At 47.8% G+C, this 12,176-nt stretch overlaps 4 protein-coding genes across 4 annotated transcripts; 1 reads left to right on the forward strand and 3 right to left on the reverse strand.

Moving 5' to 3' along the window:
- Positions 1-331: 331 nt before the first annotated feature.
- On the forward strand, positions 332-1,300 carry artA (14-3-3 adaptor artA; the record flags this gene model as incomplete). Its single annotated transcript, XM_056720504.1, has 4 exons — positions 332-392; positions 452-1,000; positions 1,060-1,130; positions 1,193-1,300. The coding sequence occupies 4 exons, from the start codon at positions 332-334 to the stop codon at positions 1,298-1,300; spliced, it is 789 nt and encodes a 262-aa protein (XP_056584639.1).
- A 2,732-nt stretch (positions 1,301-4,032) lies between these two features.
- N7517_002775 (short coiled-coil protein) lies at positions 4,033-4,624 on the reverse strand (the record flags this gene model as incomplete). The annotated part of the gene is made up of 2 exons (XM_056720505.1): positions 4,033-4,216; positions 4,305-4,624. The coding sequence occupies 2 exons, from the start codon at positions 4,622-4,624 to the stop codon at positions 4,033-4,035; spliced, it is 504 nt and encodes a 167-aa protein (XP_056584640.1).
- A 3,985-nt stretch (positions 4,625-8,609) lies between these two features.
- N7517_002776 (putative glycosyl hydrolase) lies at positions 8,610-10,270 on the reverse strand (the record flags this gene model as incomplete). The annotated part of the gene is made up of 2 exons (XM_056720506.1): positions 8,610-10,091; positions 10,148-10,270. 2 exons carry the CDS (start codon positions 10,268-10,270, stop codon positions 8,610-8,612), a joined length of 1,605 nt encoding a protein of 534 aa, XP_056584641.1.
- Positions 10,271-11,293: 1,023 nt separating this feature from the next.
- N7517_002777 (RBM8 family RNA-binding protein) lies at positions 11,294-11,893 on the reverse strand (the record flags this gene model as incomplete). The annotated part of the gene is made up of 2 exons (XM_056720507.1): positions 11,630-11,893; positions 11,294-11,521 (listed from the first exon to the last, which is right to left on the reverse strand). Exons 1-2 carry the CDS (start codon positions 11,873-11,875, stop codon positions 11,294-11,296), a joined length of 474 nt encoding a protein of 157 aa, XP_056584642.1. The 5' UTR covers positions 11,876-11,893.
- Between the last annotated feature and the right edge of the window lie 283 nt (positions 11,894-12,176).

Consider the following 12,176-nt stretch of genomic DNA (forward strand, 5'->3'; position numbering starts at 1 on the left):
ATACCCCCCAACGACACACGGGAAGACCCAAGGGCCCTGTAACCGCCACGATCGTCATGATCGGCCAAATATCTGGGTCTTTGATCTTTAGTCCCAACATTTTGATTCAAAGACGTTCTACGTGATACTGGAAACCCAACTAGGCCCTTTCTGTATATTTGGAGAGGGGGTCGAGGGTCGATATCTACCCCTCGCCATCAACTACTCGCACTGTCCCGATGGCGTGATTTTCAGCACTCATCTCAAAACACTATCAATCCGACAAGGAAAACCTACGTGAGAACAAAAATTTGGCTAACATAGTTCGCATTGTAGAAAACACACATTCACCATGGGTCACGAAGACGCTGTTTACCTCGCCAAGCTCGCTGAGCAGGCCGAGCGCTATGAAGGTTGGTTTGTTCCAAGTCTAGATCGTCTAGTTGCACGAATCCCTGACAATGCGACGCAGAGATGGTCGAGAACATGAAGGTCGTCGCCTCGGCCGACGTTGAGCTCACCGTTGAGGAGCGCAATCTCCTGTCTGTCGCCTATAAGAACGTCATTGGTGCCCGCCGTGCCTCGTGGAGAATCGTCACCTCTATTGAGCAGAAGGAGGAGTCCAAGGGCAACGAGTCCCAGGTCACTCTCATCAAGGAGTACCGCCAAAAGATCGAGGCCGAGCTTGCCAAGATCTGCGACGATATCCTCGAGGTTCTGGATGAGCACCTCATCAAGTCCGCCCAGAGCGGCGAGTCCAAGGTCTTCTACCACAAGATGAAGGGTGACTACCACCGCTACCTTGCCGAGTTCGCCATTGGCGACCGTCGCAAGGGTGCTGCCAACTACTCTCTGGAGGCCTACAAGGCTGCCACTGAGATCGCCTCCACTGACCTTGCCCCTACCCACCCCATTCGTCTCGGACTTGCCCTCAACTTCTCAGTCTTCTACTACGAAATCCTGAACTCCCCCGACCAGGCTTGCCACCTCGCCAAGCTTGCCTTTGATGATGCCATTGCTGGTATGTTTGAATGCAGATTTTGTCACGTGCATTAGCTAAAGCTAATATTTTTTCTGCAGAGCTCGACACCCTGAGCGAGGAGAGCTACAAGGACTCCACTCTCATCATGCAGCTCCTCCGTGACAACCTGGTAAGTGCCGAAATCGTCTGCTGAGTCCATTTGTCCATACGCTAACCCGAATTTCCTACCAGACCCTCTGGACCTCGTCCGAGGCTGAGCCCACTTCCGAGAGCGCTGCCCCTGCTGAGAAGAAGGAGGAGGCCCCGGCTGCCGAGGCCGAGAAGCCCGCCGCCGAGTAAATGATTAACACCTAAAAAGACCTTGTTGATGGACACGCGTCCTCAGGACGGATGGAACAACCGAGAGAAAGAGAGCGCGCGACGGGTCTTCTAGTACAAGGACATAGATTGGAGACGAAGGAGGAAGGACGATGAGATGCATTGGCCCGATTGTCGGTTTATAGTATCGCAGTGACTCGCAAGGGTTGGTGTGAGAAATATTCTGACCTCTTGAGTGTCGATTCTCTCTAGGCCATTTTTGCCTTGAATCTTCTCTCTACTTGCCTACTTGCCTTTTGCTTGGTTGCTTTGGCCCGGCGCTTGTGTTCTCTGCCCTGGAGGATATCCATCCTGTCTCCTCTTTTCGTTTTTTTCATTCTCCTTGTTATTTTGTCTACTTTGCCTCTTAACTACCCAAAGAGTCCCCTTGCGCGCACTCTCCCAGCCCAACACATACACACACAGAAGTTCTTCAAATTAGTTCCTTATCAGGACTTCAACAAGGGCATCCCTGCTGATCCCTAACCTGGCTTTTCACCTTTCCTATTGATCACTTCCCGTATATGTGCCATGTGGCGTTTTGATTCTCACTAGATGTGATTTCAAAGATAATCTCTCGTACACTGTTCCGGTAATACTTTGCGAATCGTTGTGCTTGTAGCAGGGATGACTATGTGTACGAGTCTTTGTACATCGCCCTGGATGCCGTAGGGTAGATAGCGAGCTGTCATGTCTTAGTAAACTAGAACTAGGCCGTGCAGATGAAAGAAGCTACTCTACTGCAATGAGCTCCTAATGTCATCCTACCTGCCTCTAAATCAACACACTCCCTTATCCAGAATATCTTCATCCCCGTTGGCAGCGTGGGCACTGATCAAAACATCAAGAACACCGATCGGTAGACACACGAGTTCATCTAATAACTTGCTTTGAACACCTAACAATATGTGAATAAACTTTTATTGATTTGGGCGAGACTCCACAACGATCTAACATATAGATCCATACCAATTAGCGATCAAGTGAGACAAGAATACTCCGTATGCATCATATATTCAATATGCAGAACAAGAACAGTCTTTACAAGGTATTAATACCCCCATATAACAAATAGGATAGATAATTTAAAATATATATTTCTCCACTATGCTATGCAAATCAACATTATTTCGGGGAGAATGAATCGGTACTCTATCTGACTGGGGTGTGCAGACATGCATATGCCCGTGTACTGCAGACGAAGCCGCAATGATATCAGTGGCTGTATTAGTTGGGCACTATCGAGCTTATGTGCGCCTGCCGGTGTCACATCGCAGTTGATCGCCGCTTTTTCTTCACTAGGCATGCATGCCGTACTGTATTCATTTACTCAATAGTTATTTGGATGACATCTCTCTAGCATTGCTCTAAACCACGTCGGATTATCTGTCTTCTGGTATAACAATATTTTGAAGTTTTATGCGTTTTGTACAGAACTACAAAAGACGGTCTCAATTGAAATAGTTTCCATTGCTATGGTCGAAGCCACAATGCTACCAGCCATGCGGGTTCGATGAAAAGGGGTATGAGGACAATAAAGGGAAAATGGAGGACTTGAGACATGCACGCTCCTGGGTATGTCAAGTGCAAGAAGCAGAAATAGAGCCACAATGATAACAAAGATGACAAAAGCCGGCAACTTTGCCTCCCCGCGCAGAGACATGAGTCAGTCCAACGGAGAGACAGTAGAAGAAAATAGAGAAAAAAAAAAGTTGAAATGCAGATGTACAGAGCCTCCCGAATATCGAGAAGGCATGTGAGGAAAGAGAAGAAGATAAATGGACTGCTCCAGTAGACCCCTAAGATGCTTTCCACTTCCCACGCCGTTCTGTTGTGGCGATGACCGTCACCATGCAATGCCCATGAAGAAACATTTCAATGCTCCAGCAAGAGCCATTCAATCAAATCGAGTCTAGTCCCAGTCCCCGAAACGCCCAAGGTGCTATGCATCGAAAGATAACAAAAAGGAAAAAAAGTACAAGTGAAACATGTTCACAGAGCCACCAGGAAAAAAAATAACGCCATATGAAAGAGTGAGGAATATGAAAAAAAGAAGGGCCAATAATATCGACAGGGTTGAAGAGAGGCAGAGTGGAACACTGCGTTGATAGGATAGAAGCCCTGGAGGTCGCACACCGACAGGATGATGTAATGAAGACCCCCAGGAAATCAAATGCCAAGAAGTCAGGTGGCGGGCCATACAAGGCATGCGATGATGTCACGAACAATCCCTTGAAGTTCCCCCTTGAGTAAATTCGGAATCAGCCTCACCCCAGTCGAATGTTTGAACAGGGGTGCCTGTGGAGATGATGACTTTGTGGCGTTTAAACCGAAATGTGGTGTTCCGGGGCCACTCGAACCAGTCGGGTGGCAGATGTGATGTGTGAGAAAAATGGACGTAAGATTGCCGGGTAAATGCTGACTCCATTGTGGAAAGAGAGTTGTGTCCATAAATTCCCCAACTCTGCTGTTTTATGAGACCGTGACATGCTGACATTGGGGTATTTAACTCGTTGAACCACTTAGATATGCGGCGAGAAGAGAAATCCGTTGACCAGGGATTTTGTGGTGAAGTGAAAAATAATTCGGTAAAACCGGCGACCGTATGTAACGCATGGAACCCCCTGCCGCAAAATAACAGGTGATCCCTCCCGATTGACGTTCACGGGATGAGATATTCGGCCACCTTGCGACATTCTGTTCGGAAAGCCGGTTTATTTCTGTGCTTTGCGTGCTTTCGTACTACGGGTCATTTCACTCTTGGTCATGTTGCGAGTGAGACCACCGATGTAGTCTTGTAAGATTTTGTTCTCAGTTTCCAACTTATCATGGTCCGATTTGACCGCATCGATGCGTTCGGCGAGAGCCTGGAGGGATGACTGGAGAGCCTTGGCTTGCCTTTTTTTAGTCATCTAGTTAGCCACGGAAATCTTCGAATGGGCGTAATTCAGTAGAAAAACGGCTTGAACTGCATTTTCAAACTCACTCCTGCAGGGTCTGTCGGGCCTCCTTGCCCAAACGCTCCAGGTCGGCAGAATTGCGTCGTGGACTCATTGCACGAGCGTCGTCTGGGGGAAACTCTTCCTCCTCAATTTCAATTTCGGGGTGGTCCCGAGGGACAAGGATCGAAGCACTGGGTTTGCGGCTCGCCATTCGCGGACGTTCTGATCGGCCTCGACGGTCGGTTTCTGCGTCGGATATAGAAGAAGAAGATGAGAGAGATGACATATGCATGCGGCCACCGTCGTTTGGTTGCGGCAAAGTATCAACAGGAGAGGCTTCAGTCATCTCTGTATCTGATGCCATAAGGGTTACTGCTCGCGACACACAGAATCGAAAGGAGGTCCAGGATGGCGGTAGAATGAAGCTCCCACGATTGGGGGGTTGGCGGATTAAACGAGGCCGGAGGGAAAAAAGCGGCTGATGAACGACCACGGTCTACCCCTAGCGATGTACCCCAGATGAGAAATCTGTGTTACGCTTGAGGTAGCTACCGGGTCGGTGGAAAGTCGAGAAGGAGAGGATGTAATTTTTTTGTTTTCAAAGACGACCGGGGTCGACTCTTAACAAGGCGAGTAATTTCGAAATGCGTTGAGATGGATGCAATTCGAGGTTGGGAAGAGGGGAGAGAAAGGTAACCGGAGTGGGTTTAAAGGGAATGGGAAATTTTTTTTTCTCCCTCCGGAAAAGAGAGGCTGGCCACAAGGCAGGAATAGAGATGTAGGAATAAGTTCAAAGAGAAGAGACAGAAGAAAGAGAAAGAGAGAAGGAGTTAGAAAACCGAACAGAGCTTTGGGGGAAAAAGGAAGAGAGTTTCGGTATCGGCGTTACGGCAGAGGGGGTACAACAGAGTGACCTGAGTTGTGGTGCGACGGGTACGGTATCCAGTGGTACCTAGCTGTACCCATAAAGTTCTCCAGTATAATTGTCTATCTTAGCACCTTTTCAGTAGGTGGAGGAACCTATGTCCCTTGGATCCCTATTCTTTTCTTTTTCTTTTCTTTTCTATCCATGGATGTTCTTTTACATCTAAAATAACGATAATTTATATAATTTATATAATGTATATAATTCATATCTATCTATATAAATTTCAAATCTATAATTTATACAGGTAATAAAACTGACTTGGAAAAAAAGAAAAAAGAGGGGATTTTTCTAGAAATGAGAGGCGTTCAGGAACTAACGGGTGGCTCCTTAGATTCCCCTTTCCACCTTCCCCGACAAGTACCCGGTACACCGCTGTTCCCTATTTGCGCCGTGGTCCGACTAAGTACTCAGTACATTATAGGGTCGGTTTCGCTCCGTGTAGCATTTGACACGTATTATGAAAACATAACTTCTACATCTCTATCTTCCAAGGTAGATTGTTTATTTTATATACCTCAGCCACCTGGTCCCGGGATCTTGGGTCTTCCTGCATTCTATACCCGGATATCCCACCGGGTAACTTGGAACTTGGGGAAAATAATTAATTAAATCCGATCTTTTATATTGTATACTAACGTATTATACTACAATATTGCAATATTGCACATGTGGCCATACCCCCGTCCTTCAGGGGGGGGGGGGGGGGCATGCAATGTCGATCGAGCCTCAGAGCCAGATGACGCCATATAATTGGCTCCTACAACGTAATTCTCACGCAGATATACCTCGCAGTTATACAAAGTACAAAATATGGAGTACACCTATGATAGCATGAGGAATAGTACTCCGTACTCCGTACCTCATATACTACAGGTATAATTATTCCCTCGGTGGTCCGTACGGTGAGAATTCCAAGGGGTAGATACAACCGCCCTTGGGCAAGATCGACCGAGGGACAAAGGTTCCCGGGAAACGGCACTTGTTTATGAGATATTCCCAATTCTGAATGCCAAACAAGGGTGTGTCCTATATGGCAATATACAATGTAGGGCTGTATTGGAAGCAGGAAAATAGATCCGAGAATAAAATCCCCGTTCGCCCCTCGTTAGCCGCCTCCACCGCCACCAAAAAAAATAAACAGTAGATTCGCAGCACTCGAGAATACTGATGTGGAAAATTAACTTACGAGAAAGAGTTCAGTGGCACTGCACTTTGTTCCGCACCCCCCAATGTCTGTCGCAATATCCCGCAACCAGTCACCATCTCCCGTCCGTAGCCCACTCCCCTCCATAACCAATGTGCGCCCAACGCTTGGGCTTCAGACGATCCATTCCCGTGGATTTTGACATGCTCCCTTATTATTCGATGGATCGCTAGCCGAAAAGGAGGTGAAACTGAGTGCCATCATAGACGCCGATCTCAGCAAATCATTTTCAGTGCGAGAATGAATCTGCCATGCTCCCCGGTCCCGGCAATATTATAAGACACCCTAATCATCAAAATTGCCGACGCCACCTTCAAGGTCCGGGGAATATGGACTAGTGTTCCGCCCTCGACATCGGTTACCTGCCCTTGAAGCTATTTGTGCAGAGTTAGACCTATCAAACTAAACATAAACCGTTCGAGGTTGAAAATCGGTCAATTTCCGACAACATTGTACATAATCTCTGCTCCCCAAAGTCTTGGCTTTGCTTATGCGGTTGGTAACAACCAACCCCTCTATCAAACCAGATGCGTTCCTGGATCCCGTTGTCAGATGACTTTAAGCCCTAGGCAGTTACCTGGGTATACGCTCAGACATACATCTCACACAAGTGTAACTGAAGTCTTCACCGAAGCCCATGAGGGGTGTGCGTGTGACATCCTTTTTAGGCCGTAATCTAAATGATAAGAACCTATTCTAATATTGGTATTAGTGTATTTACATTAAGGTATTTGGGATATAAATTATACTGGGCCATTCATTTATATTGGCTCAACTATGGTTCCCCAAAAAAAAAAAAAAAAAAACGTGGGCAACTGAGACAAATCAATATATCAGACCACTTTACTTTTATAACTTATTATTTATGAGACATCTAGTATTCACTACAGAGTACGGAGTTCATATGCTTTTGAGCTTTTTTGTTTTTGGCTTTTCAAAGAAAGCTAATGATCAAAACCCAAGTACCCGCCGATCTGCAAGTGCGTTTCGTCTGGTTGATTCGTGCCCTACGGAGTCCCGAACACCCCACCTATACGAACGCGTTTTTCGTCCCCCATTACGGAGGGGGCGTCAAGGATGTTTAGTCGCACGCTAGAGTGGGTTTTCCCCCTTCTTTTTGCTTCTTTTTGCCCCTCTTTGTGTTCTAACTGGCCACCTTCCTGTCTTCGATGCTAAATATTTTAGGTCCAATCATCGTAGAATTCCTTGGGTTTTTAGTGTGTGTCAAGGTAATATCGCTCCGATACTTCTGATTATAGGCTTGATCCGAAGTAAAATATATATGTGTGTAGAGGCTTCTTCCGATCATTCCATGCATTGAAGATTGAATATCTCTTTTCAGTAGAATCCCGCCTAGTATGCCTAGTACGCAGATTAGAGTTTAATACTCATGTTATGCATAGCCGACACGTATCTAGGACAGTGTGCCGAAGAACTATGTCTCACACCGTCTCACATTATTGTATAGGCTTGAGAGTAAACATCGGTCATTGGCAACCTAACGGGGTTCGCCGTGGAAGAAACAATATGAAAGATCTTTCATTCATTGCGTAGGTTTCACTCCGGGAACACAGAGATGTTGTTAGGCTTCTCGTGTATATGCTCCAGCAAAACGGGTACTGCATAAACAGACCCAAAATGGCAAGAGTCATTGGTCCTGTGTATCTATCGCCAGAAACATGTCTATATTGTACGTCAGCCTCAAATGTCTTGTAATGTCCCCTGCCAAACCCCATGTAGGTGACACATAGCGCAGACACTTCTTGATCGCTTGCCAGTGTCCACCTGTTGCAGATCCGACGATCAAGTAATCCGGTTTTCATATTTGAATTCCTGTTTTGTGTATGCTTTGCGGAGATGGATCTATCGGGGAAGGTGGGAGCTGGGGACCCATTTCTGCCAATCATTCTGTTTAGAAGTTTGATCAGTGCCGGATATGAGATCCATGGAGGACCAGACTAAAAGGCTAGCGCCGAAGTGCTACGCTGTTTCGATCGGCAGTTCCAACTGTAGATAATGGCAATTAGGCCTAATATGGGCGTCGAGATTGTGTCTAGAGTCCTGAGAAGCCGATATTGAACTGGAAGGATATGGTAATGATTCCCAGTAATTGTAGACTGTATAGGTTGTACAAAAGAGCCCTAAAGCCCTGGATGCAATGAATGGTGTCTATTTACCGCCAGAACACCAATCCTTAAAACTTTTCAGTTGCTTCGCTCACAAAGCATCATAAGATTGCCATTGGTACAAGGCTCTCAACACAGCGATGCCGCCGGACTGTGTTTCAACTGTGCGGCCTCGGCCACGATCGTTGTAGTCCTTTGGCGTGGAGCCTGTAGTCGAGGACTTGGGGTCATAATCGGCATTGCGGTAATCAACAGCACCATCCGGGATAGTGCTGCTATCCACGATCTTGTTGGCGTCCAGGTGATGGTATGAGCGGCCCCACCAGGTACCAAACTTGCCATCGCTGTCACGAGTCATCAGAGCGGCTTGCGCATTGTGTTCAATCCAGGGACCATATGCGCAGCACCGCTTCATATGCTGCTCATAGACTTCGGTCCAGTCCTCATCTGCTACATGTCTGTGGACCGCGTCCGCCAGGAACTGCTTCTCTTGCGGCTGAAGAGGCCGGCAGAATCCGGACAGGTGGTGGAAGAATATTCCTTTGAAGGTCTGTCCATCCTGGGAGCAGACTCCGCGAGAATCACATGCGTCCTCGAGCACACCCCCGCGACCAAGTCCCTTCCACTGCTGGCTGGAGGTATGTGGCCACCCGGTGGCCTGTAGCACTTTGTGAACAAGCTCATGACCGTCACGCAGATAGAATTGCGAGTTTGTGGCTAGCCAGAGTCCCCTCAGCCCGCTGAGAACGACTCCTTGATTGTAGGTGTAGACCATAGAGTTGAGCTCGTCGCATTGTCCCGAGCCGGGATTCGATGCGCTTTGCCAGCCACTGATGTGGAAACCATCTGCATAAAGACCGCCGACTCCACTCATATTTGAATTCTTGAGCCATTCATACCCGTCAATTGCAGCCTTCAGATGAAGAGGATTGTGTGGGTTCTTCTGTGTGGGCTGTGTGCCCTCCGAGTTGACAAGGAACGGGGCATCAATGGGGTCTCCGGGGAAGTACAAGTACATCTCGATGCTTGCGGAGATATAGAGCTCGTTTGTAATCGCATTCTTGTACGGGGCCAAATATGGGCTCCAGATCATGCCGCCCTCACAGAGGGTTTTGTCCCAACCAGCGGAGGCGAGCTCGTAAAAGATGCGTGCTCTGTGCGCAGCAGAGCTCTGGAACTGGGTTCCGTACCAAAGTTCCCCAGAACTGTTTTTTGAGGAGACATAGTGAAGGTCTGAGTGAAGATTTTGGAACTTGATATTTTCCAACCACCCTAACACAACCCATAGCATGTCATCGTACGCCTGGTTTCTAAGGCTGAAAGAGTTTTCGCCGAAGTAGAACGCGGAAGTATGGCTGAAAAACCGATTGACTGTATTCTCAAGCCCGAAGAAGGATAATCCTTGCAGTTCATCCGTGTCGGGGATATCAAGTGGACCTGAGGTTAGAGACGAGAGCGCTGCCGAAACGTGTGTGCCCAACACTGCCGCGGTCCAATCGATGCTGGTAGGCCACGTGCCCTGCCATAGCACAAAGTACCTGTCTTGCATCACCTGCAGGGCGGCGATAAGATCCTGCAAGGTATTAAGAATGGGGTCATGATTCGACCCTTCCGGCGCTGATCTAGTACCTCCAAAGACAGCCCCCCTGAGGGTTCATCAATCAAATTGGAAGATGGAGAGATTCCCAAAAGTTCCTGGGATGGATACGCCAGCGCATTGGCCACAGCCGAAAATGATAGGAAGAATAGCATAAGAATACAGTATAGAGATCGTGATAGCCCCAAGGGGGTAAAAGATACGTGTTGGGGAGCCATTTCTGCACCAGGAAGTATATCCTGTCAGAATCAGATCCCCAGACACAGGATTCTGGAGTCCTCCTATAAGAATAGAGGGTAGTTAGTGCGCAATGAAAGCGACTAAAAAGAGGAAGAGCGATAACCGCATGCGCCATGCGGGGAAAATGGGGGAGCCAGGGAGGGTTAAGCTTAGTCACCAGACCCGCAGGTGAGGTCAGGTGCCAGGTACAATATACATCCAGTTTATGTGGCATTAGAGCCTTATTATCAGTAAGATAGTTGAAGCCTTCTGACTCTACAGTACTAGCTCCAGCGTCAAAAAAATTATTTATCGACTCTATTCCGGCGCCACATGGCTGTCGCATGATGCATCTCACCCCGTGAGGGATGCTACATAACTATACTACATCGTATAATACTCTGTACAGAATATCATGTATCATTTTTGATTTCGTCTTGAGTTGAGTCGCAAGACAAGTGGACAGATGAAAGGTCGCTTAACTAAGAAAATCCATTCTTCATAATGTACATTACTCCCAGAGGCTGGGCTTTGGGGTCCAGGGCTGTCTTTGCTGACCAGATGCTCATACACCAATTTTCAATTTTCATCAAAGGGGCCTTCGGTTCTGAGTCTATGTCAGCATAAATCTAGTCAAAGCTTAAGAGCGGGTTTCCATACCATTATGGCAAACTATCGTGGCGCCGGCACGTACCTCTCGTGTGTATGTGTCCCATGCACACCCACACTCGGCCTGTGGACCCATACAGGTTCGACTGAAGAGGGGCCGTGCCGGCGAATACTAGATGATATGTCCATCGTTTGTAGACAAGTTCTGGCAGGAAGGATGGGCAAAGGTTCGAACGAAACAGCGAGGTATTGAAAAAAGATACGAGAGAAAGCAAAGCCCTGGTATCAAATGGAAGATCACAAGCAATGTATGCCGGTCAAATTTTATCGTTTCCACCCACTAGGAAGGCTTATTCCCGGTCGCCGCCAGCTTCAGGGCTGCGACTCCGGTTGGGGCTTCTGCTGCGATTCCGAGTAGCCCGGCCCTTTGGCCCTCCATTCTTGTTCTTGCCTGATGGGGGCGGGCGAACAAAAGCATAGTCAACACGAAGGGTCTGTTCAAGGAGCTTGTAACCGTTAAGGTTCTGGATAGCTTCACTGGCTTCAGGGAGAGTGGAGTATTCGATCAATGCGTAGCCCTGCCGGAATAATGGTATTAGCAATCGTTTCATTGGAGATGAGTTGACAAGAGTTCCCATATTTTAGAGGGTCGGTTTAGAGGCATTTGTGAGATTGAGGATACGCACCTTGACATAACCCGTTCGCCGATCAAGGTTCAAGCTGAAGTTTTTGATCTCACCATACTCCGCAAAGAGTTCAGTGACATCTTCCTCCGATGATTCCTCGTGGATATTAGATACGATGATAATCCATCCTTCGATACTGCGCACGGCGACCGCGTTCCCCTGGGTGCGTGGCTCAAAACTGCGGTCTGACTGCTCGGGAGCGTCGTCGTTCGCGACAGGAGGGTCAATTTCCATCTCGTTCGACATATTGTAAGATAGGGGTGCAAGAATATTGGTGTGGCTGTGTTGGTATTATGTTGGGAGGTTTAGTCTGCACGTCTGTAGCGGTCAATGAGCCTGAGTCTGGATCGCAATCTGAAGTCTGCAGAGGGCGGAGGGCGGTATTATTGGGCGGTCTCTTGGGCGGTCTCGGGCAACCTCACCTTTAGTAGAAGCTTGCAGTCACATGACCATATCCTGCCCTTTCTAGTTCGGTGCGCTGAGAAGCTCGAGACCATCGTACCCATGTATCTAAACGTTCGAATGATATTTATCTTGTTTCGGAGTC

The sequence above is a fragment of the Penicillium concentricum genome (genome assembly GCF_028827145.1).
Source record: "Penicillium concentricum strain IBT 3081 chromosome Unknown utg000001l_segment0_segment0, whole genome shotgun sequence".
Lineage (NCBI taxonomy): Eukaryota > Fungi > Ascomycota > Eurotiomycetes > Eurotiales > Aspergillaceae > Penicillium > Penicillium concentricum.